The 27,272-nt window shown below is 40.5% G+C and overlaps 1 protein-coding gene across 2 annotated transcripts in view; it reads right to left on the reverse strand.

The window, feature by feature from the left end:
• The window catches only part of LOC105357365 (cyclin-Y), an 86,035-nt gene extending 61,376 nt beyond the window's left edge, over positions 1-24,659 (reverse strand). The window contains exon 1 of one of the 2 annotated variants that reach the window (XM_078935587.1): positions 24,581-24,659. In XM_078935587.1, the coding sequence (XP_078791713.1) occupies positions 24,581-24,623 (43 nt within the window). In that variant the 5' untranslated portion in view covers positions 24,624-24,659. Of the gene's footprint in view, positions 1-8,277; positions 8,762-24,580 lie in introns of those variants that run through there. The other variant, XM_023965167.2, reaches the window with a different exon arrangement.
• Positions 24,660-27,272: the final 2,613 nt, after the last annotated feature.

The following is a 27,272-nucleotide window of genomic DNA, read 5'->3' on the forward strand; positions in this document are numbered from 1 at the left end:
ATCAATGCTGCAACTTCTTTTCATTTCCTTTCAATACATCCAAAGAAATTAAACTACAACGACAACAAACACAACATATAGCAAATGTCTCTAAGAAGATTGTGTATATACATTATGTACCACCTTTAAACACCAAATAAATAACAAATCTTTCTAATACAATCACAAAAAATGGAACACAAAATGTAAAACCCAAATTAGAAATTGCAATTTTAAAAAGATACATTTTTCAGCAGCTTTTCAAAATCAATCACATATTTTACTCTTCTGTGGATGAAACAAAGACGTCCAGAGCAATGTAGCCACTTCTCCAAAGTCTCTGTCACCTTCAGTTTTACACAAAGTCTGTGAAAATCCACCATACATTGGTCACATGTATTCAGAGACCTGCTAAAAGTCCACAATTGTAAAAGCTCTTATATAGACAACTGTTTGTTTGCTTGGAGCTCTAAATATAAAAAAAAATGCTTTTCTATCACCTAGACACAGATGGAGAACCATATCAACTGGATTAGTAACAGGGAAACATGTTTAGGTTTAAACTTACATCAATAGACAACATGAAGCTGTTCATCACATTTTTGACCTAAACATGTAAACACATCCTTGGCTCTGCGGTTAGGAAATGGTACTTGGGAATCTCTTCATACCAGGAGCCAGCCTGAACATTGGAACATCACCACAGTGCCCATCCAGACTGGGACAGCAACGGGGTCCACTTCACAGCCGTGAGGCTGCTGTGTTTAACTCCAGCTGTCCCAGCAAGGGAGACAACTGCAGCAACATCCACTGACCAAGCTGGCAAGCCCTGGCAGAAAAGATCCCCACAAGAAAAACACTGGCTCAGGCGGGCTGGTCAATAAAAAAATATAGTTTTACCAATGTCTTGAAGCTCGCAGATCAAGTGGTTTAGTTTTCCAGTAATGTCAGTCAAGAATACAAGTTCAGATTCACCATATTCAGCAAATATCTCCACCAATAGCACCTTAAAAATCCTGTTCTGTTTTGCTTTGCAGCTGAGGTTTTTTATGATTTTCACAATAAGAGTCATTATATGTCCAGAGCCAATCACTTCTGCACAAAAGGCCTACTGGTGAAAGAAGCAGCAGTAATGCAGACATTTTGGAAAGTCTTGGTCAGCTTTACAGTGAGTGATGAAACCTGTTTGTCGGTCAATCATAGCAGGAGCCCCGTCTGAAGGTATGGCTACCAGCTTTTCTAATGGTACCTTTTTCTGCACAAAAACTCCTTCACCGTGTTATACATTTCAACTCCTCTTGTAGTTGTCTGTTAGGGCAGATGTGTCAGGAATTCTTCTCTTGTGGAAACCAAAAGCTATGCTGAACTGTTGCCGTCCACAGACACATCACACTGGACGTTAAACCACCTGCACTTTGTAAGATCCCGGTCCAGCTAATTGGCCAAGTTATCAGACATAGCTGACACTCATCTAGACATTGTAGTGAAAATTGAATGAGCTCTATTGTTCTCATCCTTAGGGACAGTGATAGCAATTATCATCATTGCTTGTTTCTTAATCTGATAAAAACCTTCTTCTACTTGATGAGAAAATGAGCAGGTCTAAACGAGGCTTAGATTTAAGAATTTTTTTCATGCTATATGCAAAAGTCTTTGTCCTTTAAGGCAACAGATTATAGTCCCCCCCCCCCCCCCCCCCACAGGCTGCTGTCATATTAACATTAGCTTGGAGCTCCAGAATGGACAAGAAAAAACGACGAGAATGGCTCGAACAGGGCGTTGCTCACGGGGCGGTCGCTCGTGCCAGGCGGTGGCACGTGCTCGGGCCCGCTAAATGCTACTTGTAGCTTTAATATAGGTTTGCTTCCTTCCATTCCCTTTCAAGCAATCTTTGATTTAATGTCTAATTATTGGTACTTCTTTGTATGAATGTATGAATGCTGATTGTATTGTTTTGTACATTATTCTTGCTTTGATTGCTTGAAATAAACCATTTCAAATCAAACCAAATCAAATAAAAGTGATGCTGTAAAACTCATCCCTGCATTTGTCACGTCCAGACTGGATTACTGTAACTATTTTTGTTAGCAGCGTGCCCTGAATTTTTATTTAGTTCACATTTTCATTAACTGTTTATTTTATCCTCTTACCTATTTATGGGGAAATTCACTTTGTGGGAAGAGCTCAGAAAATTACTTATTTATTTAGGCTCAGAAAATTATTTTGATTTCCACTTCAGGTGAGTTATGCGTCTCAATCATTTATGCTTCACTAAGACACACATATGAACCCAAACAGAAAACGCCACTCTGATTGGCTGAGACACCACATGCATTAAACAAATGATCTTGGGTCGGCCCCAGCTAACTGGAACCACGCAAACATTCACCACAAAGTTGGAGGTAAGTTTTGTTATCTCAATTCAATGTTCATTTAGGTTTTATACGGTTGTTGTCATACTTAACCCTGATCTGACTGTTATATATTCCCACCAGATAATGCTATAGTGCCTAAACAGTATTCCCAGATTGGGTGGTTTTAATCTTTTATCAATAGGCTATTTAAGACAATTAGATTCACAAGAATAGGTTTTTATAGATCCAACTACTCTTTAATACGTTTCACAAGGCTTATATTTTACCTCACTTAGTTTCACAAAAAGTAAAAATGCAGGAAAAATTTCTACTTTTGATTATGATAAATTATCAATAAGTTTGTGTTTTTATCCCCTTCCTTTTTTTCTGATTGTTCTTAATGTTTAAGGGAAAAAGCGGGGGTTACACAAGCTCACAATTGATCTCATGTGGTGGTTAATAAAGCTCAATGGGAATCCACTAGATCATGTTTTGCTCTGATTAGCAGTAAAATTGTAATGCAATATTTTTAAAAATGTCTCAAAGTTGGACTTTCAATCAAAATGGGAAGTAATAAATATTGGATGATTAATTACAGCTAATTACAGCTAATTAATCAATCCTTTACAGGTTGAGAAGTGGATGCACAAGCAACATATTCTTACTTACAAATACAGGACTGCAGATTGTGTTTACATATTTCTAGTAAGCTGTCTCTTTCTACTCTAACAGAAAGAGTCATGAAGTTTGATAAAATGACAACAAAGGACTTTGTAAGCATGCCTGCTGCAGAGCATCTGAGTACCTGAAACACAAGCTGAAAAGGAGAGGGGGAGGACAAAGAGCTGCTCTGGATTAAATGTAAAGGAATGCCGGAACAGTTTTGTATTCCCATGTACTTTTAATTGTTTATTTGCCACATTTGGACTACAATAAGCCCTTATAAAAAACGTCCCATGTACGTCTATTCTGGACGTCAGCCTGGTGTCACATACTACACACTTGTGGGATAGACACCCGATGTTAAAGGTGACGTGAATAAGAAGTCTTTCCGTCACTTTGCACAGCCGGTTCTTCCACAACTCTATTCCAAACTGCTATTAAATTCTCCTTCATGATCAATTTTCAGACCATTGGCACTTTTGTAAATTAAATGAGATCACTGAGGCCGATGTGAACGTGGATTGACAGTTACTCCATCACACTTGTGGTTGCAGATGTACCAACATGACAAATGTTAGCCACTGGTTGTAAGTCAGTCCTAAATATTCAAATTGTGAGAAAAACACTGTCTAACTTTTCAATCGCTGTGGTCAACTGTGAAAATCTGAGGATTTAGTTGACTTTTCTTTGTTATTCATGTCCAAGTTTTTACTGTTTTTATTTAACGTTAGTGAACCCCAAGAAACTTTTTAATCAAATATAGTCAGTGATTTGGTCTAATTCAAAGTAATTTGAAAGACACGTCAACTTTCTTTATCTTAGGGCTAGGTTGAAAAAATAGATTAAGCGATCCAAGCTTAATAAATCAATAATCGATCCATCAGAGTAGAGATCGATCTTTTATGTATTACCTTTTCCAGTGAACTAGCGCATAACAGCAGTAAAGCTAAAGTCTGCTAGCTTGATGCTAACGTATAATTGAATCTCCAATAGGACGGCTAATGCTAACGCTCGTTCGACCTAAATATACATTGCTGACTAAATGAACACTTTTATATACTCACAGGAATGAATTTTTCAAACTCTGTAGCCGAAAAGGTTAATTTATTAAGGGAAGTGTGCAATAGCTGGAAAAGGTGTAAGCTACTGGTGTTTTTGTATTTTTTTTAAATATTTTTTCTTATATTGTCTTATTTCGCAGTTTTAGCTGGAAAAATTGCACTGTAATTTTGTTGTACATGTACAATGACAATAAATATATTTCAGATAATTCATTTCATTTCATTTCAACTCTATAAAGGTAAAAATGTGTCAATATATACGAGCTTGTAGATTTGATGTGAGAACTTCCAAAAATCTGCATCCTTGTGTAAAAATCTTCTGCTATAAAGTTTGACGAATAAAATCCAGACTGACAAATTCCCATTTGCATGTGTTCATTTAGAGTTACGACCTCAAATCGGTGATTCCAACTGTGCAAAACTGCTGCCACGGATCACGAGGGCTTTTTTTATCTTCCAGCTGTAAATGGAGACATGTCAGCAAGACGGCTGCCAAAGGACCGTCAACAAAGTGCAAACTCTGTGAAAACAGCATTCTGTAAAAATCAATAATCTCTGAAAAATGAATAAATGTCTACAAATAAATGAGCTGGTAGTAATGACTTGTCAGCATGTTCATGCATGCTACAATAAATATTTTGTAAGAAATTCCATTTTTATTTCATTTTATTGTACATATTTTTTCAGATTTTAATAGAAATATTAATCAAAATTAAGGTGCTTAATAGCTCTGAAGAAACTAAAGCTATTGTCACCAAATTTTTTGTACAAAATAATCATGACCCTATTGTCCTACTGCAACAAATACTATGTCAGAAAACTACTTTGTTATCTTCCGTAGCTTTAGAGCTATTGAACAGTTTTGACCAAATATGATACATATTTAAATTCATAAAAAGTCTTAAAATAAACAAAGTGAATTTATGACATATTCTTTGTTGTAGTAGGTCAATAGGGTCATGACTAGTTAGTACAAAATAATTTGGTGAAAATGCACTTCAGTAGTGTTTGGTGCATCAATTACATAATTTGAGCGTGATATGTGTTCCATATACGCGAATATATAAATATATATATATGAAAGCCTGTATATTTTCCCACATACAGAAATACTGTCATAAAAGCTATGCCTTTATGACAGTATTTTGCGCTCTCTGTGTAGAGCACGCTGGAGGACCGCACGCCGATGGGGGGGGGGGGTTAACTCATCTGTCTCTACAAGTTTTCAGTGAACACCTCCAACCATAACTATCAATATCAATGAAAGAAGTGAAAGGCTTCATGTCAGCTTCAAGGGCACAACAATGACTTCAGTATATCTTCAAAGAAAGAAGACCTGTTAGTTCATGAAATCATTGAAACAAGAGTGATGCTCTCCAAATGATCTTAAGGCTGTATGCTGGGCTGTCATCTATAGAAATTCAAGAACAAATAAGAAATCACTATCTGGTATTAGTCTTAAAGATTGATATTTTGCATTTTTCCAAAGCACTCAAAGGGAGCCCAGTGAAATCCATTCTTCATATAATAAAGAGCACTTGGAACAGGGCAGAATGTTCACAGGTGTGAGTGACTAATCAAAATGATTCAATATGAAGTCATTAAAGAGTTCATAGAAGAAGCCGAACATGTAAAGAACTTTGAACTTGACCAAATGACCGCTTTTCCAACAAGAAAGAGGCTGGTCCAAGGAAAAAGACGGTTAGATTAGAAAAACAAAGATAAAACTAAGTTATTCTGAAAAATTGAATACTCCATCAATGGTGATTTAAAGAAAACTGAAAAATTAAGAATTGAAATCAGAATTCTTCATCCAAAATATATTTTTGACTAAAAACAGAAAAGAATGATTGAAGACCAGTCTAATATTCCAGTTATGGTGGATCAATAGAAACTTTTTTCTGGTTTTGAAAGGATATGCTTACAAGTTCACTCAATTTTTTAGCTAATTTTAACTTTGATATGTCCAAAAGGCTGGCAGCTCAATTAATGCCACATGATGACTGTAATGCTGCATGTCGCTCTGAAATGAGGAGCTCCTTCCCGGTGCTCCTCCCTCTCTGGAGGCCATTTCTGTCTCCCTTAACACAGGCTCACAGCTGCCTCTCCCGGCAAATCTTCTGGGAGCAAATCTACTGATGAACATTCAAATGACCCCACTAATCTTTCTGTAAATTCATGACAGAGCCAACGCGTTAGACACGCTCTGCTTTCTCTTGAGACAGACGGCATCTTAGCCATAGCTGCCTCCAGTCTCCATGAATCTCATCCATGCCTTGTTCTTTGCATCATTTTTGAGCAGCGTCCCTTGCTATATTTTTCGTTGCAAACAGAAAAAAATCTATGACATCATCCTGACAATATTGGAGTACCAAACAGTCAAGCCAAGTGAAGATACTAAAGTGATGATAAAAGTATAAACCTGGTTTAACTCAGAGCACTCTAGTTTATGGTGTCCAGAAATGGCATGTGGAATCTAAGTGGATGGATCAATAAGAAGCTGCTCTAACTCATTATGAGCTGGATAATACAGACGGGTATGATTTCCTGTATTGAAAATAGCAGGAGATCTACATAAATGCAACCAATTAAAAAAATGTTTTGGATTTCTGGTTACTAAGAGCGGCTCTTTATAAGAAAGGTTCATCTGTGTCATTTTCTAGGACATAGTTTCTGCAGAGCGGCAGTACTTCATTAGAAATTCACCTCTGAGTTGTGGGCTAGACCACTGATGTGGAGTACGCCCATCCACACTTCCCGACATCCATCTGATTAGACACTCTTGCGCTAGCTTGCAGCCCCTCACAACCTTGAGCTACGTGCACACTGGGCATTTGATCTGCATTCCTTAACATGCTAAACGCACGTTCTTGAATGCGCTTTTTGCCTTTGGTGCTCACACTTGACAAGCAGTGCAAGTTCAACCTTGTTTATCTAGCAACTATGTTTCAATGGCTGTATGTTGTATATGTAGAGCCTGAGAAAAACTGGCTTAACTCAAATGAACGCAGAAGTTTAGAACACAGAAGTCCAAAACACACGTTCACGTAAGTTTGCATTGACTTTTCATTGGAAGTGGCCGCTTGAACTCATGTTGGCAAGGGTTGTGTGAACATAACTTTCCATTACTGGTGCAAAAAAAAAATGGTCAGCAATATTGGAACTGTGCAGCCACACAGTTTTAGGTCAGATGCCAGGTCCAATGAGGAAAATGGATCTCCTCTGCAAGTGGATGCATCAGAATAGAGCTTGCGGCTTCCTGTTCTGCTACCCAGTATAGGTCACAAATATGATCTTTTTCAAACTGCATTTTTTGATCTGCTCATGATTACCAACAATAATTGTAAGCTTTGCTTTATATAAGCCCTCCATCATAAGAAAAATAACAATTGTCTTAAAAACACAAATTTCATTGGAGTGCGTCTTTAAACATGTCAAAATGTGGGTTTTTTGGCCCACTTTCATGACAAAAATGTACTGATAGCATCAGAGTGTATGTGTAAATGATGAACCAATCAGGGTTTCATCCTTTTGGCCAGAAAATTAGATTAATGGGAGGTGAGCATAGCTGTTTCCAGTTATCAGCATCCTTCACATCCAATTCAAGATCTGGGAGGTGTTGGTTTATAATTATCCTGAAATAAGGCCACAGATTGAGGAAAATGTTCCAAAAATTTGGAATTTTGTCAGAGATTTTGTCATGTGCAGGATGTGAGAAGGACCAGTGGCTGTAGATAGATGGCCCATTTGTGGACTTCTCCGGAATGAATGGGTGTATTGTGATGCAGATTAGCATCTATGAGCGGAGGCTGCCGCTTCACTGTTGCAGCTTATTTCATGCTCAGCCTGAAAACAAAGAGCAAACACAAAAGTGTTTGTGTTTGTAGCTTATTGTACACCCTGATGGGCAACAATCTCCTAACACCATCTGGCACATCACCCAACTCAAGGAATATCTCAAAAGAATTGTGGACTTAATAATTACATCCAAGGTTAGAAATAACATCAGAATTTAACATTATGACTAAATATTTTCCAAAATCTATATTTTCAGCAGTATTCTGCTGGTTTATTCTATCAAAGAAGATATTGCTGATGGAAATTCCTTCTCTTCTAATCAGCTGTAGTTTGTATTTTTGATGCGCTCCCTAACAATAATGTTCTGATCCTTGAGGCATTTAAATTGGTTTCATTCCATAGGTTTCTGGGTTCGTTCCTACCATCGATGTTCTCCCTGTCGCTGATGTGCTGCAGGTTGCAGCCCGTCTCCTCCCTGCTCAGATCCGACTCCTGCTGGTCCGACTCCAGCCTGGAGTGTGCATTTCTTCGGAACTTGGGGCTGGCGGACACGCAGCATGAGGTGGTGCTCCCCATACTTGATGCTTCACAAACCCTGATGCAAGGCGACGGGCGCGTGAATTATCCTCTCCGCGCCGAAACGGGACCAGCGATGCCGCTCCGGTCCGCATGGATCACCGGAGTACGCATCCGTAGGAGCAGCACCAACGGATCCACGGGGAAGAAGCTGTCACAAGGATGGGTGGGTGCTGTCCACGCGGGCGCACCCGATGGAGGCTAAGCATAGGCCCCACATGACGACGCGGCGGAAAGCATCTCGTTGGCAGGCGCGAGCGGCGCACGCGAAGGGGACGGGGTCCGCGTCGGAGCTGGATGACAGACAGGGCTGTCTGCACACACTGAGAAAACGGTTCCGGTTCAAGTGGGTGGGCTTAAAGGAGAACGCACACACTGCAGCGGACGAACATGCCATTATTTGTGTCATGATGGGACTGTTTCATATTTAAAAATGGGTCCAAGAAGTTTAAATAAAAGCACAAGTTAAGGAAAAACCTTCCACATTAAAAGCAAAACCAAAGTGGACGGCCAGATACAGTCAACAACCTCTAAAAACTAGACACTGGACAAGCTTAGGCCTTAAAGTCGAACTATTTCAATCTGTGACCAAAAGAAGTCTTTTCCTGCAAATGTGATATGAGGCAATTTTTTGTTGACATCTTTGTGTTTCGCACTTAAAGTTTGGGGTTTGGGGTTTTCTGCAGAAGATTCCGGTTTGTCCCTGCGGGCCGCACAAATAAAAAAAACGGTCAAAAAGGACAACATTAACCCCCCCCCCCCCACACACACACACACACACACACAAAACGAATCAAAAAAACGAGAAAACCCAAACAAAGAAACAAAAGAGAACTAAAAAAAATCCCACCTCTTTGTGAACTCCTGTCAGGGTTTTCCGTGGCAGACAGGTCCTAGGTTTAGAACATTTAAAAAATTTAAAAGATCAAATTAAAAAAGAGAAAGTTAAATAAAAGGAAACAAAACAATGCGGCTCGGTACCTGCTCCTGCCCCAGGTGGAGTTTCAGTACTGCAACTCCCAGCAGGTACGTCACTTGCAGCAGGAGGTACTGGAGCCAAACTGTCGACCAGTTGAGCTGTCAATCAATCTGGCAGCGCTGGAGAACTGTCCGTGTCCCATACACCGCACGACTCCAAACAATCTCAGTGAGGAGGAGGCAGAAAGAGAAGCTGAGAGTGCAGACTCCTTTCCGGCATAACAAGCCCATTTATTTTGAACACGCACAACATTGGACATTGCATAGGGGTCATCAACCTGTCCCCCTCCCACTCTTATGGTGCAACAACAATAAACAAACAGAACAGGAAGAATAAACTAAGGTGAAACAACAAAACTGCCATTTGCAAAGAAACATGGGCAAAAAGAAACGCTCCTGCTGAGCCCAAATTAGATCAAGGGACCACGTCCCACTATCCCCTGCTGCTACAGACCTAAAATGCACATGACCGCCACTACATAGCCCCCTTCTGAAGGGTCAGCCGTCCTCGGCGACGCCATCTACCACAAAGTCATCGAGGTATGTGGGGCGTCTGCGTGTGCGGTCGTGTGAGGGTCCTAAAATGCACATGACCGCCACTACAGTACCTTGGTGTCTTGCTCATGAGTGAGTGAAGATTGAAAGGTGAGATTGACAGGCAGATTAGTGCAGCCTCAGCTGTTTGCTGTAGCTTTGCCGGTCCGTTGTGGGGAAGATAGAGCTCTCCACCCTCCTAGAGAGGACGAACTAAATTTCTCCTGTCAAGAACCATGGCCTGAGACTTAGCGGTGCTGACCCTCAGCCCAGCCACAAACTGCCTCAATCCAAGCTGGAGGTCCTGTGACTCAATGAAGTCAACAGGACAAAGAGCAGAGAGGAAATCCAGAGGTCCCTGAACTAGACACCCTCTGGCCCCTGGCTGTGTCCATAAATTCTGTCCATGATGTCCAAGATTTTGAACAGAACCTGTGATAAAAGACAGTCCTGCCGGGTCCAACATGCATCGGGAACAGGTCCGACCTATTACTGCCAGCTATACTAACCATGCTCCTGCTGCAGTCACACAGAGGCCTCGGAAAGGATGCAAGACACAGAAAGGTGCAAGACACAATTACACTGCAAAAACTGGATCTTCAGAAAGAAAAAGACCCTTGGTTTAAGTCTTGCAAGATAAAATATTCTAATAAAGTTTTTCATTTACAAAAATAATCTAAGTTTTTGTCTTAGTGACTAAACATTTTTTTCTTTATATTGGTCTGGGGAGACTTTATGTTGTCAATTACTATAATCTATGCAAAAAGTTAGATCTTAATCTTCTTAAATCAATTATCCATTTGGATAACGGACATGTCTTCTTATGTGGGGATTTTAATCCACATAACACGGAATGGGGAGGGAAGGCGACAGATGCTAATGGTGAGGTACTGGAGGACTTGATGGATGAATTACACTTGGTGTGTCTCAATGATGGGAGAGGAGCAAGAATATAGTTCAAACACAGAACTTGTCCGCACTAGATCTTTCTCACTTTTGTTTCAAATGTCTTGGCAGGGTGTTGTGAGTGGGATATACACGACAGCAGAGTGGGGAGTGACCATTTTTCTGTTTTTCTAGGGTTGGTGGAGAAAGGGAACCATCAATAAATGAAAGGGAAGGCAGGTGGCTTTTTCATAAAGCAAACGGGAATGAATGTACTTATATATGTGAGAAGGAACACTCAAACATCTCAAACATCAGCATGGAGAATACTGCTGAAAATTGGAAAGGAAATTACAAATGTGATAATTGCAGCAGCACAGCAGACAGTCCCAAAGAGTAAAGCAACTATGGCAGGGACAAATATTCCACGGTGGACTGAAGATTTCAAGACAGCAGTTAAAAAAAGGAATAAGGGTTTGAAACTCTTAAGATGGATTCACACCGATGAGAACCTATTGAACTACAAGAGACTTTGTGCGCAAGCGGAGAAGTGTTATTAAAAAGGCAAAAAGAGAGTACTGGAGGGGTTTTTGTAAAACAACTGGTCCAACTACACTGGTTAGTGCAGTTAGCGGGATGATTAGAAAAATGAAGGTTATAAATAGACAGTTAGAATACGCAGTATTAAAGAGGGGCGACAATGGATGAGGATAAAGCTGCAATATTGGCTAAATCCGATGTGAGAAGTCAAAGTAATGAGAATTTATCTGGATTAAGGAGAGGGGAGATGAAACTAGGGAACGAAACTACAATGATATTGATGGTAACACTTATTTTACAGTTATGGATGCTCTGTTTACGTACTTTGAACTGGATCTACATTTATGCTACATAAATCAAGAATTACTTCACTGTGTAGGGATGGCATGAGTTATGTTATGCTAAAGCATTTAGGTAGGCAAATGAAGTTGAAGTTATTGTATATGTATAACAGAATCTGGAGAGAAGATACATTACAGACTAATTGGAAAGAGGCTGTGGTTATTCCTTTATTAAAACCTGGAAAAGATCAAAGCAACCCAGAAAATGACAGACCCATAGCACTCAAATCACATGTCGGCAAATTTGGTGGCAGTATTTTTTGACATAGAAAAGGTACATGACATGGTTTGGGAAGAGGGTTTATTGATAAAACGTGGTAGATTAGGATTTACTAAACGCATTTATAATTGGATAAAAGGGATTTTTGTTTGGTAGGTATGTTCAAGTCAGAATAGGAAAGTCTTTTTCTAATAGATATTTAGTGTAGGATTGAATGGTGTGATTAACCCTATGCTGTTTTTAATTATGATTAATGATATCTATAATTCCATTGGATGTGAATTTGGGAAGGCATTATTTTCAGATGATGGAGCCAAGAGGGGCTTGAATATTTGTTATGTGGAGAGACAGGTGCAAGACACAATTACAGAGGTGGAAAACTGGTCCTATGATCGGGGCTTCAAATTTTCAGTGGCTAAAACAAAATGCGTTGTTTTTACTGGGAAACAGAAAAGTGTTGTAAACTAAAATTATATGGAGAAGTATTGGAGCAAGTGCATAGCTTTAGGTATCTTGGAGTTATATTTGATAAGAAATTGAAACTCAGAGAGAATGTTGATAGTATAATAGGGAGATGTAAGAAAGTCATAAATATAATGAGATGCTTGAAAGGCACTGGGTGGGAAGCTAGTTCACGGGCTTTGAAACAAATATGTATTATATTGATTAGGTCAGTTATTGATTATGGCATTATTGTTTACAATTTAGCTTGCAAAACACTGTTACATAAGGTAGAGGTCATCCAAAATCAGGCATCAAGAATATGTGCTGAGGCTATGAGGTCAACGCCTGCGGTTTTGTTACAAGGTGGAATGGGGGAACTGCAGTTTAATCTCAGAGCTACACAACTGCTGCTTAATTATTGGGTGAATATACAGGATAGAGCAGCTGAAGAACACATGGTTGGAAGAGCTATTGCTCCCTGTTAGGAGAATGGTAGTGGAAAAAACGAAAGTGTTATTTGGAAATGATCTAGATTGGCGATAGTAACAAAGATTCACAATAAGTCAGTAGTGCTTTGAGGCATACGGGACATTGCCCGGGGCACAAATTTGAAAGGGGGCAGCATCCCTATATTTAGAAGAACTGTTGAAGAGAATAGAGTTGTTGTTTTTTTTTTTCCAATAGACTAGATAGGTAGTCCCCCATTCCGACACACACTCCAACACAGTAGGTGGCAATATTGTACCTTGACATTGGTGCCTCTCGCAATTTGAATCACAAGAAGAATAAGAAGAGGCATGTGTGCGCGGTAATCAAATGGGGAGAAAGCATCATGGCAAGTCTTCCATTTTGTGCTGTGTTTGGTATGGTTGCAGCCAACAGCAACCATTTAAGCCACATTAACCCTTGTGCTATCCTAGCCACTTTAACATTGGGAGTTGGGTCATCTAGACCCACTAGACAGTGCGCTGAACCTTTTTTCTCCAATGATTTGTGATCTTCACTGGTGTCCATGAAATCCTCTTCACCTTTATCCACCTTTGTCATGCTAGGGATAACACGTCAATGTAAGGGTGGGATCAAAGGGGTTAAAGGCTTCACATTTTGGAAACGGCCGTCTTTGACTTTTCATTACATCCTGCCAGACGTTACAATACTAAATTGTGTTAAGAAAATGCTAACTTTTGCCTACAAAATGGCAATTTGCGACCCAAAAATAGCAAATTGTGCCCATAACATACTAGTTATGAAGAAGAATTTATTTCTATGATGATGCAGAAAAAATGTATGGTGCAGGGAGCAATGATAATGGGGGGCCAAAGACAGCTGCTCCATCCACCTCTTCCAGTGCCAGGATGAGGGAACAATCCACAAAAAACATCTCAGACATCAAGTGGTAACACTGCCCCTGCCCACCGGAGGATCAAGCTCCTACAGGATACGGTGGCCAGGCGGTCTGTTGGCCTCCGGGACCAGCCACCATCGGTTCAGCCCGGAACTGTCCCCCCAGCTCCAGGAGCGAAAGCAAAGGACTAGGAGGGAGTGACTGCTCCGGCTGAGGCTCGTCCCTCTCACCCCCAACCACCTTGATTGTTGGTGACTCTATAACCAGGAATATAGATGGATGGATGGATGGATGGATGGATAGATGGATAGATGGATAGATAGATAGATAGATAGATAGATAGATAGATAGATAGATAGATAGATAGATAGATAGATAGATAGATAGATAGATAGATAGATAGATAGATAGATAGATAGATAGATAGATAGATAGATAGATAGATAGATAGATAGATAGATAGATAGATAGATATTCTTTATTGATCCCACATTGGGGAAATTCAATTGTCACAGCAGTTCCAAAGAGTAGAGAAAAGAAAAGTGACAGCAATGTGCAAAAGTGAGGGGTGTTCCCAAATGTGCAAGTATTCAAATACAAAAAATGTGCAAAAATAGAAAAAAGTAAAAAAGTAAGTAAGTAATAAATTATGTACACTATTACAACATAACACATGTTATGCCTGATAATAAAATTAAATAAATAAAGTAAAGACACAGAATATACAGATCAGCTATGGATGTATGAAAAACCGTTTTGTACATGCATTTTTAAACTGTGGCATTGTACAGTCTGCGGAACCATTCCTTCCTGCATGGGGGGTGTAACAATCTACCACTGAAAGAGCTGTTCAGTGCCTCCACTCCATAAGGTACATCAACACCATCACCAGATGCTTCCCTGGGGCCAAGGTGAAGGATCTTCTTCAAAAGCTTCCCGAGGTTCCGCTTTCCCTCCCAACCAGTGTCATTCGGATTGTAGTTCACATTGGAACCAATTACACAACACTTCAACAATCCGAAATCACAAAAAGGGAATTTAGGGAACTTTTCACTCTTTTATCCAACACTGGGAAAATTGTTTTTATTTCTGGACCAATTCCCAGACTTACTAGAAGATCTACACGTTTTAGCAGGATCCTCTCCCTCCACACCTGGCTGCTGTCCACCTCCCACACGCACAGGTTTGGTTTTATTGACAATTTTAACCTTTTCTGGAATCACCCCTCTTTTTACAGACTAGATGGACTTCACCCTAGTCTGCTTGGTTGCAGTATTTTAACAGCTAACATTCAACATACTGTTCATTGTTTTAAAGAGGACTGACTGCCAGCTCCCTTAACTTCTCCAGAACCTGAACCCGGATCACACCAAATCTCTGTCCTTCCCCTAGGCCCGCTTCATGGGTTTTCATCCAAACCCCCAATAACACCTGCCACGTTTCCCATACAAACTAAAATAAAAAAACGATCTGGAACTCAATTCAAAACTTCTAACAGGAATTATACAAACCTAAAAGCAATCCATATCCAAAATTTGAATACCCTTCATGAACCTGAAAACAATAATCTGTGTCAATTGAATCTGGCACTTTTAAATGTACGCTCACTATCAAACAAATCATCATTTCTTATCCACGACTTAATTTTAGATCATAACCTAACAGAGACTTGGAATTGTGGTTCAACTGGTTCACTGTTTGAAGCGACTCCACCCCTTTTTTACTTTACAAACAAAGACAGAAAACAAGGTAGGGGTGGGGGAACTGCTGCTATCCTGTCTGCTTTTATTAGGTCTACAGACAAATTGTTTCACGAATACACATCTTTTGAATACCAGGCCATTGTTTTTTAATAATCCCACTGTGTTGTGTTTGATAGTGTACAGACCCCCAAAGTGTAACTCATCTTTTAATTCTGACTTTGCAGAGCTGCTTTCAATTATACACTTGGATTTTAGTAGAATAATTATTTTGGGCGATTTTAACCTACATGCGGACAATCCATCGGACCCATATGTCCAAGAGTTTTAAACACTTTAGCAACAATGGATTTTACTCAGCATGTCAGTGTTCCCACCCACAACAGGGGTCACACACTGGATCTTTTAATCACTCGTGGCCTGATGGCCAATGTGACCTCTGTTGTGGACGTTGGTATCTCAGATCACTCGTGTGTGTTTTTTAATATCAATGGCTTTGTCACCCAAAGACTTCCAAAGAGAACTGTTAGAAGGCGTTGCCTACACCCTGAAGTGGCTGCAAACCTCACATCTGGAACACAAACAATCAAACACTAAGTTTGCCTGTTGATGTATCTGTTCAAAATTTCAATAACAAGCTCATATCAATAATGGACAAAGTCGCTCCCTTAAAACAAAAACGGTACAAGCCAAAGCACCCCCTCTTTGGTGAACAGAGGAAACCAAGAGACTTAAGAAAATCTGTAGGGTTGCAGAACGAAATTGGCGCAAAACAAAACTAACAATTCATTACCAAATCTTTAAGGAAAAACTAACACAATACAACAAATTTATTAAACATGCAAAGCAGGAATACTATTCAAAATTTCCTGAAACAGCAGGTGGACTACCTGGGTCATGTTGTGTCTGCAGCTGGTGTGGCAACTGATCCAAAGAAGATTGCGGCTGTCGCTGAATGGGCCCCTCCCCGGATTGTATCTGAATTAAGAACATTCTTGGGATTTGCAAGCTACTATGGGCTTTGTGGAAGCCTTTGCCCAATTGGCTGCCCCTCTTAATCGGGCTATTGCTGAATTGTCCGGGTATAGGCGTCGTCAGCGGAGGGAGTCTTTGAATGAAGTATGGACCCACCAGTGTGAGGGTGCTTTCCAAAGACTGAAAGAGAAACTGATCTCCTCACCTGTTTTGGCATATGGGCGCAGTGCTGTTTCAAGAGCAGGAGGGCAAAATCAGGCCCATAGCCTACGCGAGTCGTAGTCTTCACCAGGCAGAGAAGAACTACAGCTCTATGGAACTTGAGTTCCTGGCAATGAAGTGGGCCATGACGCAGAAGTTCCGGGACTATTTGGTGGGCCATAAGTGTGTAGTGTGGACTGACAATACGATTACCTAAGGGTCATCTCTTGGCTTCAAAGCTAAATGAAAATCTGGCCATTGACTTTTCCATGTTGGATCCAGCGAGGGATGGGAGAGAGCAAGTACTGGTTATGACCGATGTCTTTTCCAAGTTTACACAGGTTGTGCCAACCCGAGACCAGAGGGCTTCTACTGTGGCAGACATCCTCATCTAAGAGTGGTTTTACAAGTATGGGATCCCCACACGGCTGCACTCTGATCAGGGCCGCTGCTTTGAAAATAACATCATATACCAGCTTTGTGAGTTGTATGGCATTGAAAAGTCCCGCACAATACCCTACCATCCTCAAGGAAAACGGCCAAAGTGAACGGTTTAATCGTACGCTTCATGATCTGCTGCGAACCATCCCAGTTGACCAAAAGCACCACTGGCCTGAGTATGTGCCTCAAGTGTTGTTCAGTTACAACACCACTCAGCACCAGTCGACAGGACACTCTCCATTCCTTCTCATGTTTTGTCGTGAACCTCAGTTACCTGTTGACTTTCTTTTGGGTCGCATTGAGGAGCCTGTTGCTGGCGAGGCCCGTCATTGGCTCAGTGAACACAAGAGAAGGCTACAAGTGGCTATAGTGGGTGGGACAGATGGTGTACCTTAGGGACTTCTCACACAGAGGGCACAGCAAGATCCAGGACAAGTGGGCTCCTAACGTGTTTGTGGTCACAAGACCTCCTGAGCCAGGAGGGGCCGTCTATACAGTTGCTCCACGGGATCAGCCTGAAAAGGTACGTCAAGTAAATCGTTGCATGATTAAGCCTATACCTGTGGAACCACGTGTCTTGCCAGATAGACCCAGTTCTAGAGCAAGGAGCCCTGATGTGGAGGAGAATGGCTTCTGGGTTTTAAGATCTTCATCAGGACAAAAAAGAACTGGGGTCCCGGCTGTACCTACAGTGGAGGCTGCTCCTGCTGCCTGTCCGAACACATTCGACCCTCCTGTATTACGAAGGACTACTCGACAAACAGCTGGACAGCATACAAACCCCCATCATTTACCAGTAGGTGTTGGGACTAGGTTAGAGGGGGCTGCAGGGTCTCTGGTGAAGGGTTGTTTCGCCAGTGGCAGTGAGTTGTCGGGACGCCAACAAAAAAAACGGGGGAAGAATGTAACCGGCAGGTCTGCCTGTGACAGGTGCATGCCTGCTTGATTGGGGATTTAGTTCAGCTGTGTCTGCCCCTTTATAAGGAACAGGGAGTGAGTTGACAGACAGTGGCTGCCTGCCTGCATGGTGGTATGTATGGGTGAAGCCCCTCTGTTGGGAGGATGTAGATCAGCTTTTACTCATTTACATTCTGCTCTTTTAACTAGATGCTGTAAGCGGCTGGAGGTGTTGCGGATGTCATGAGCCACTGCGTGTTCTTTACCCACCCTTTTAATACATTTTAATCTGTTTTTAGAGCGATGCTGTATTTATGGTGTGGTTGACTCTGATTTATTTTTATTGTTGTATAGGTCTGAGTTGTGCGTCCGGTGTTGGTGAGGGGGCCCCTTGTGGCAGCGTCTTCCTCACTCCAGTTCCCTCACTGTATTTGTTTATTTCCCTTTTAGTGTGTAGTGGATGTTTCTTTTGCACGTTTTTCTTATTGTGTGTGGATTTGTTTTTAGCACGGAGTGGAGTGAGGTACTGGCTTAGTCCAAGGCCCCTCTCTTTCCCTCCCCTCCTGCACAGGCGGTCGGCTCGGCCTTCCTGTTTTTATTTCTGCATCTCTTTTTATTGCTTTTATGTGTACAGCTAATCAGAGTAAAACTGCAACGACAGATTTTTAAATTGTTGATTAAATTAAAATCTTTATAAGCTTTTATTGTCTCAGCCATTTTTTTGGTGGCTCCACTCTACACTGGCGGTACCTTGGTCACACATTGTTTTGTAGTCAGTGGGCAGCTTGCGGTCAGCACAGCACTAAATTTCCAGCTGCATTCAGTTAGCGCGTGGCTCCCGCCCCTTTCTCGTGATATTTTTGTGATGATTGACAGGTGATGTTGGAGCAAAAACAAAAACATTCGTCACACACCAGGTGATCTGCGCAGCGTTGCATCCACCTGGGTGATCTCAAACACACTTATTGTGCATCTTGGCTGCACCTATTTGGTGTCGCCAACATAAATTTCCATCCGTTTTTGTGCCTTTCTTTGATCTCAGGTATTGGAAACGATTGTTCTGATCTCCAGTGAACAGCACCCGTTCTTTTATTAACCACAGTTTGAATTCAGAATGAAAATATAGGAGTGGATGACTGGCGGCTCTACAATAACTTGTGACCAGAGTTTAAATGTGCAAAAAGTCATAAGAAAGAAAATACAAAAATGGTTTCTGAATTCTGTTTCTCCTTTACTGATTTGTGGTTCAAAAAGTAAACTTTAAAAAAAAACGTTCGACACAGACTCAAAAATCGGAGCACATACTCTCTGACTTCTCCACCTTAAATTTCAACAAGTCCAAGTCCAGTCCAGATTTCCTGACAATCATCTTCATCCACACTGAGGGTCTCAGCTGTTTGGGAGGAAGTGCTGCCAAGTGTCCAGCAGTGAGAAGACAAGAGAAGCCGTGTTCAGAAGAACCATTGATGGAGGTTACAGAACTGTAGAATTGGAGTCTTCTTTTGTGTTTAATAGTAATAATTCAACAGTGTCAACTGAACTGTGTTAATAAGGACGTTAAGTCAGAAAACAGCAGATATAGCAGACTAAATAAACAGAAATGTATTACTGATTTATTTACTTGTTGATTTTTTTTTGTTTACGTATTGTATTTTATTGAATGAGAGTTTTATAAGTACATTTTGTACAGAAAACAGTTAATAATAGAGTATAATTAATAGTATAGTATATGTTCCATACAAGTTTTCTGACTCTCAGACACTCACACATTGCGTCTGTGCGCTGAAGTTGCGGCCCCGCCTGAGCTAAACCCTGCCTTCATGGAAGATTAGAAACAGGTCTAAAACTGCTAAAAAGGGAGGACTCAAGCCCAGGTTTTTTAAGGAGAGGAAGGACACTTTCTATGCTGTGGTCTGCTGGTGTGGAGGAATTACTAGTTAAAGCAACTAGACAAGCTGGTGAAGAGAGCTAGCTCTGTCCTGGGCTGTCCCCTGGACTCAGTGGACTCTGTAGGTGAGAGGAGGATGCTGACCAAGCCGTCCAGCATCCGGAACAACCCCTCTCACCCTCTGTATGCGACAGTGAGGACCATGAGTAGCTCGTTCAGCCGAAGACTGCTGGACCCCCAGTGCAAAAAGGAACGTTACCGGAGGTCCTTCATCCCAACAGCAGTCAGGCTATACAACAACATGGTCTAGGACTGCTGAAACTGCTGCTGTTATTTAACCACTCAACTTGTTATTTTTGACGTGTACTTCACTCCCACTTTCTATTATTATAATTGTATTTGTACTGAATGCTACTTTGTTTGTTCTAACTGCTATATTTCTTGTTCTGGCTGCTGTAACAACTGAATTTCCCTGCGGGATCAATAAAGTCCTATTTTATCTTATCTTATCTTAACATCAATGAAGAAGCAAACGGCCTCAATAACTATTTTGTAAACGTGGGATCAGAGTTGGCAGGGGAAATTCCAAAATACAAAACCAGCAAAGACAATAATCCACCTGTGACAAAGTAGTTGTATCTACTTGTCACCTGTCTGTCATAGCTCATCACTTTTAGACACATCATGCACAACCACCAAATGTTTAAGACCAGAGGTGAAAGTAAGCCGGAACGGTCCGGAGCGGCGTTCCGTTAAAAGATTTCGAGGCGGAACGCCGTTCTAGATGGGAGGAGATCCGCTGTGTTCCTGTTTTCACTTCATAACATGACAGAAGCATTTTTTTATTTGGCGTATCGACCGATAAAATGCTCTGGATCTCTTTTCCGGTCTGCCTCGTAGCTTTCGCTCTCGCTTCCATAAACAAGCCTAATGCGCATGCGTGGAAACGTCGTACGTTTGATTTTTTGTTGGGGGACATTCAATTCGATCAGCCAACTGAGCATTAATGTTTATGCCACACGGAGGAGCAACGGGACGCGAAAAACAATAAATGAATCAAACTTCACGTCACTAATGTGATTGGTCAGTTTAAATTCAATATAAATTTAGTTCACGATAGACAAAGGAAATCTTGATATGGAAAAATAACGCAGCACGTTATTTAAAAGAAAAAGCAAAAAAAGAAGAGCATGCAGAGAAAAATAAATCAGATATTTAAGAGGAAATTCCAAAGTGAGGATGAAGATGTGCAGACAAACACTTCTGAAGGAGAGGATGAAAAAGTGAAAAGTCGAAATGCAAATTGCATTAAAGAACCCTCTGAGACACCAGGGCCATCAAGCTCAGGTGACCCTTTTGTATTGCCAGAGTATCCTTCAATCTGGACAAAAGAACAGTATGAACAGTTTAAAGAGAAAAATGAATGGATATTTGCCAAAAACGGAATGCTTGGCTGCCAAAAATGCCACACTGTAAAAGATCTCGGTGTTGCCTCATCTCGGGGGGTAAATATTGCACCTAACTGGGTAGCAGGAAAGATATGCCCATCTGGACACACAAGAAATGTTCAGCTGTCGTCATTGAGAAAAAAAATACATGAGCACAAAAACTCAGCAGCTCACAAAGAAGTTGTGAAAATTTTAGAGACAGCGAAAAAAGACACTCTTGTAAACATGAATACCAAGAGTCAAGATTTTGCCTTTGAGACAACTGCCAGGGTCTTCAGGACAGCCTATTACGTGGCCAAGTACAATAAACCATTCACTGACTTTGAAAGTTTGATTGATCTACAGGAGACCAACTTAATCAACATGGGGAGAGTTTTACACAGCAAAACTGTGTGTGTTGATATTGTGGATCACGTGGCTTCACAAATGAAGAAAGAAATTATGACAAAAATTATACAAAATAGGAGCAAGATAACAGTATTGGCTGATGAATCAACTAATGTTGGTAACAAATCAACGCTCATTGTTTTTGTGAAAGCAAGTGTAGATGGAGCTATGGAACCTATTTCTTTTCCCTTGGACCTTGTGGACCTGGACAGCCTATGTGCTGCCCACATCAAAGAAAAACTCATAAACTGCCTGTTAAAAAATGGTTTTACCATGCAGTTGCTGCAAGAACTACTGATAGGATTTTGCAGTGATGGGGCCAGTGTGATGTTAGGGGTGAAGTCAGGAGTTGGAAAGTTGCTGAAAGACGACTTTCCATCTATTGTTCTCTGGCACTGTTTGAATCACAGACTGGAGCTTGCTGTAGACCAGGCACTTGATAAAACAGGGGGGACAAAAGATTTCCAGGCCTTCCTTGACTCCCTTTATTCACTTTACAGCCAATCACCCAAGAACATGAGAGAGCTCAGTGAGTGTGCGCACAATCTGCACATCACCCTTAAAAGGATTGGTAGAGTATTCAGCGTTCGCTGGGTGGCTTCATCCTGGAGGGCAGTCAATGCAGTGTGGCAGTCATATTCAGCCTTGGCACAACATTTCCAGAAAGCATCAGAGGACAACAGCAGAGACAGCAGAGAGAGAGCCAAGTTCAGTGGTCTGCTGTCTAAGTTGTGCACTGTTCATTTTCTCAAAAGTCTGGCACTGATGGTGGATGTTCTCACTGAACTAAAAAACTTGTCTGAAATTCTCCAGAACAGAAAAACTACTATTCCAAAGGCCCATGAGCTCATGACCAACTACCTGAAGCGCATTGAGAGCCTGAAAACCTACCCAGGAAAACACACTGTTGAAGCAGAGCAGGCCGAGCAGAAGATGGAATTTAATGGACATCAGTTAAAGGTGGGCAGGTCTCCCACCATTGACTCTGCTCTCTTCATAACTGCAGTGGTGGAGAGCATGAAGGAAAGACTGTTTACAACAACAGCCAACAAAGCACAAAGTAGCGTGACAGCTGACCGCAAAGAGGCTTACTACAGCCTTATCAATCAGATGGCAGTCCTTCACCCAGAAAACTGGGATCAAGACAATCCTCGATTTGGAGAAGAGGAAGTCAGAACTTTGTGTGAACGTCTCAACATCAATGAGCAAGAGGCCCATCTTGGGTACGTTGAGTTCAAGGCTAGTGGAGGGAGAAGCATTCCTCCTCCATTAAAAAAATTACTTCTGGCAGTGGACACACTCTCAGCCAGTAATGCAGATTGTGAAAGAGGGTTTAGTACCATGAATAACATAATGACTGACCTCAGAGGCACCATGACGACAAAAAATGTCTCAAATCTCCTGTTCATCAGCTCATTTGGACCTCCCTTTATGAAGTGGGATCCAATGCCATACGTCAAAACCTGGCTAGGAAAAGGCAGGAGACCAGCGCACACAACAAGTGGCATGGCCGCAGATCCCCTAAAACTGATGAGGAATATTACCAGCCTCTTTGGGACATTATGACTTAGTTCAGCTAATTAAGCATGACTCAAGTTCTGATCAATTCGGATGTTCACATTTTTCATGTTCTGAAAAATTCACAATGTTCAATTAAAGATTGTTTTCACAAAAACACCTTGTCTACACACGTTATTTATGTATAAAATTTGATATCAAGTGCATTTATTTCCTTTAACTGCTTTAAAAAATATATATTTGGAAATAATTTGTCATAGTACCGGCAAAAGAAAAATTCTACTTTCACCCCTGTTTAAGACTGGTTTGATTTTTGTAATGTTTCTCACCTTCTCTTCCTGGTGCACAAGGAACAAAATGGTGGCAAAGGCCTTCACTTCCTGTTGAGTATTAGGGCACAGGAAGTGGAAAGAATTTGGATATCTTTGTAAATGCCTTTTGTTATGATTTGAGTTGTTTGTTTATTTATGTTTGTCTTTATTTGCAGGACTTTAACTGTATGATTTACAAAACATGTCTATCTTTTGTTGTAATTATTTGAAATGTTTGTTTAAAATGGCTTCCCTCCTTCCTGGGCGTGGCCAGCTAATTAACTGGAGCCCATAAAAGAGAAGGAGCTCAGTGTAAAAAGAGAGAGGATGTATGACCTGTGCAGCCAAGGTGTGAGATCAGCAAATAAAAACCTGGACCTGAACAGTATTACTTTTTTGATGGACGTATAATCTTCATACGCCGTCATTTAAATCTCCGAATCCGTCTCACTGAAGTATAGCACTCTCTTTTTTTCTCCACGCGTTTCCATGGTGACTCCGGAAATTGGCGTTCCATTGAGAATGTCTTTATGTACTTGCTGTGCACGTGCATTAACCCAGGGTTACCAATTGGAGCGTAATTACGCTAATTCCAATCCGGTCTTTTGGAACCGATATACCCAGAGTAAGCAAGTTCAGGCAGATTTCAGCCAGAGTTCAGGGTTAAAGTCAGGGTAGTTTAAACATGCTTCCTGGAAAACCCCCCTGGCCACTCTAGTCACATCACATTGTGACACCACCCATGAAAAGGATCCCACACTCAATCTTTCTCTCTGATGGGAACAAAAATGAGCTGATATCAATTGTAAATAAATTCAAGAATAAAAACTCAAAAGATTGTGAGGATATAGATGTGACAGTGATGAAAAAGGTAATTAATAGTATCTCTAAGCCTCTAACATACATGTGTAATATATCATTACAAACTGGGAGATTCCCAAACCAAATGAAAATTGCAAAAGTGTGTCAGGGTTGGGGGGGCTGGAGAGCAGGTAGAACCCAGACGCAGAGGCAGGAGGCACACGGCTCCAAGGCAAGAGGGTTTATTGAACAAAAAGCGCTGCAGAGCAGGAAACAAAACTAGAACTAGACTCACTGTGGCTTGGCAAGAACAGGAAACATGGCAACATCCAAGACATAAATGACGCTAAGACATGAAGACGTTAAGACGCTAATGGACCAGCACAAGAAGAAGGGAGAGACGAGACTTAATTACAGACAGGGCAGACAAGACACAGGTGAACAAGATCAGGACAGATAGGGACAAGGAAGTAAAACTCAGGAACATGACAAAACAGAACACCTTTCAAAATAAAACAGGAAACAGAACCAAACATGACAGAACAAGAAATAAAGCAAAACCAAGACAAAAGAAACCCAAACCATGACAAAGTGATTCCTATCAATAAGAGTGGAGACAAACACCAATTTACAAACTATAGACCTGTTTCTCTTCTTCCACAATTCTCAAACATTTTAGAAAAAATATTCATTGATAAATTAGTGACATTTATTGAAAAACACAACATTATAAATGAAAACCAATATGGTTTTAGATAAAACAGATCCACCTCATTGGCTATCATTGATGCTGTGGAGGAAATCACAAACGTTCTGGACAAACAGAAATATGCAGCTGGAATTTTCATTGACTTAAAAAAGCATTTGATTCCCAATCATGACATCCTACTTGACAAACTGGAAGTGTCTGGGATAAGAGGACTAGCGCTAACTTGGGTCAAAAGCTATTTAACGGGAAGAAAACAATTTGTCAAGATTGATGAATATACATCAGAATCTTTGGTAACTACAAAGCCAATACCGGGCTCTCAATTGATATTAATAATGTCCTACTTGAAAGTTATTGATGACAAACTAAATTGGAAGCCACACATCAGAGACATACAAATACAACAGTAGATATTTATTGTACTGCTCATTAATATTACCATATGTGACCTGTTGTATAGAAATTTGGGGGAATAATTTTAAGAGTTTATTAAATCCTCTCTTTTTACCTCAAAAACGAGCCTTTAGGATTGTACATAAAGCTAGATATCTTGATCATACAAACAAATTAATCGGTTAGTTCAAAAGGGGCCCAAGTCCACGATTTTTCAGAATAGAGATATTATATGTTCTATGGTCTTCAAGGGAAAAGCTATCTGATTATGTGCAAAAAAGTCCCGAGTCGGTTGTAATGTATTGACAATGTTTGACATTTAAAATGCATTAATGCAAATTCCTGGCCTTGGGCCTCTCTTGCATGAGTTTAGCTTTATCCCATAGATGGCAGCACTACGGTAGTTATCCAATATGGCAGCGCCCCTGTTTAATTCAAGAAGGGCCCAAGTCCAGAGTCTTTAGTTTGCTAGTCAGTCTGAAATGATAAAAGTGAGGTGCTTCATATCATAGCATATGTAAGCTATGAACTGGTGCTAAATCTGGGTAAAGTTTTAATCACTTGGTGTAGCCTCCCTTTAAGCTATGCAATTAAAATCATTTCCTGGAAAAACAAACCTCTTAGACTTGGGCCCCTTTTGAACTAACCGATTCAATTGCTTTGATCAATCAAGACTTTTAAAACTGCATGACCTTGTGGATTTTTTCACTGCGCAACTTTTATACAGAGCTAGTGGGAAATCGTTACCATTCAATATCCAAAAACAGTTGTTAGAAAATGAAGGAGGAACAAACTGAGGGGATGTAGGAACTTCAAAATCAAATTGATAAGAACCACAAAGAAAAGTTTCTGTTCGTCGCTGTGTGGCACTAAGCCTTGGAACGGGCTAAGTTCTGAGCTCAAACAATGTTCAAATATCCAAATATTCAAGAAAATGTGTAAAGAAAGTCTGATTTCACAATACAAAGACAAGAGGATTTAAGGATCAACAGGTGATTGAATAATTCCAAATCCATGTGTGAACTTCATTGTGGTGAAATAATCAAAGCTCTTTTAATTACAACCAATGAGTGTTACATTGTAATGTGTAATAATGACTACTGAAATGTTTGAATTACAATCAATAGGCTATTGATTTTGTTTACTTAATCTGCAATGTGTAGCAATAATTACTGCTTTATTGTGATAATATGTTCTAATAATAGTCAATGATTATTATATAAAGGTTACTGTTACTGTTTACTGAAATCATAAATGAATGTTTTCTGAAGATAATCAATCATTAATTGGCACTGGATTTTGTTACTTGAAAAGAATCTATCGGATCAGAACTGGATTACAAAAACTGTAAAACTATAAAAAGAAATAACTCTGTAGGGGTGGGATTATATAAACTCGCTTCTTCCTGCTCCTTTTCAAGCAATAAATCAAATCAAGCTTTGTTTGGATGTTAGACCAAGGCTGGAAGCGCTACATTTCCTGTAGTTTTCCAGCTAAGAAGGTTTTTCTTCTTGTTTAATTTTCTTGCAAATTTACTTGTTTTAACTTCCCAAAACTCTTTTTTTCTGTTACACCTACTAGCTTTTGTTTTCGCTGGGCCTCAGACTGGCCTTAAAGACCCACTCTAATGACAATTGTGTTTTTAACATGTTCTTCTGGTATTTTTCTGATGATGGAGGACATAAAGATAATTAATCCTAAAACTTACAATTGCATTTCTGTGTGTTTCTTTATCAAAATGTTGTGAATCGGGAGCAGACGAAAAAAAAGCTTGGATAAAGCTTGTAGATGTGACGTAGAAGCTACCACCGCAGGCCACTCGCTAACACAAAGCAGTGCTGAGGACAGAAAATTCACATACATCCAGAGCGTGTATATGTGCACA

This window comes from Oryzias latipes, chromosome 17 (genome assembly GCF_053564925.1).
Source record: "Oryzias latipes strain Hd-rR chromosome 17, Olatipes_Hd-rR_3.1".
Lineage (NCBI taxonomy): Eukaryota > Metazoa > Chordata > Actinopteri > Beloniformes > Adrianichthyidae > Oryzias > Oryzias latipes.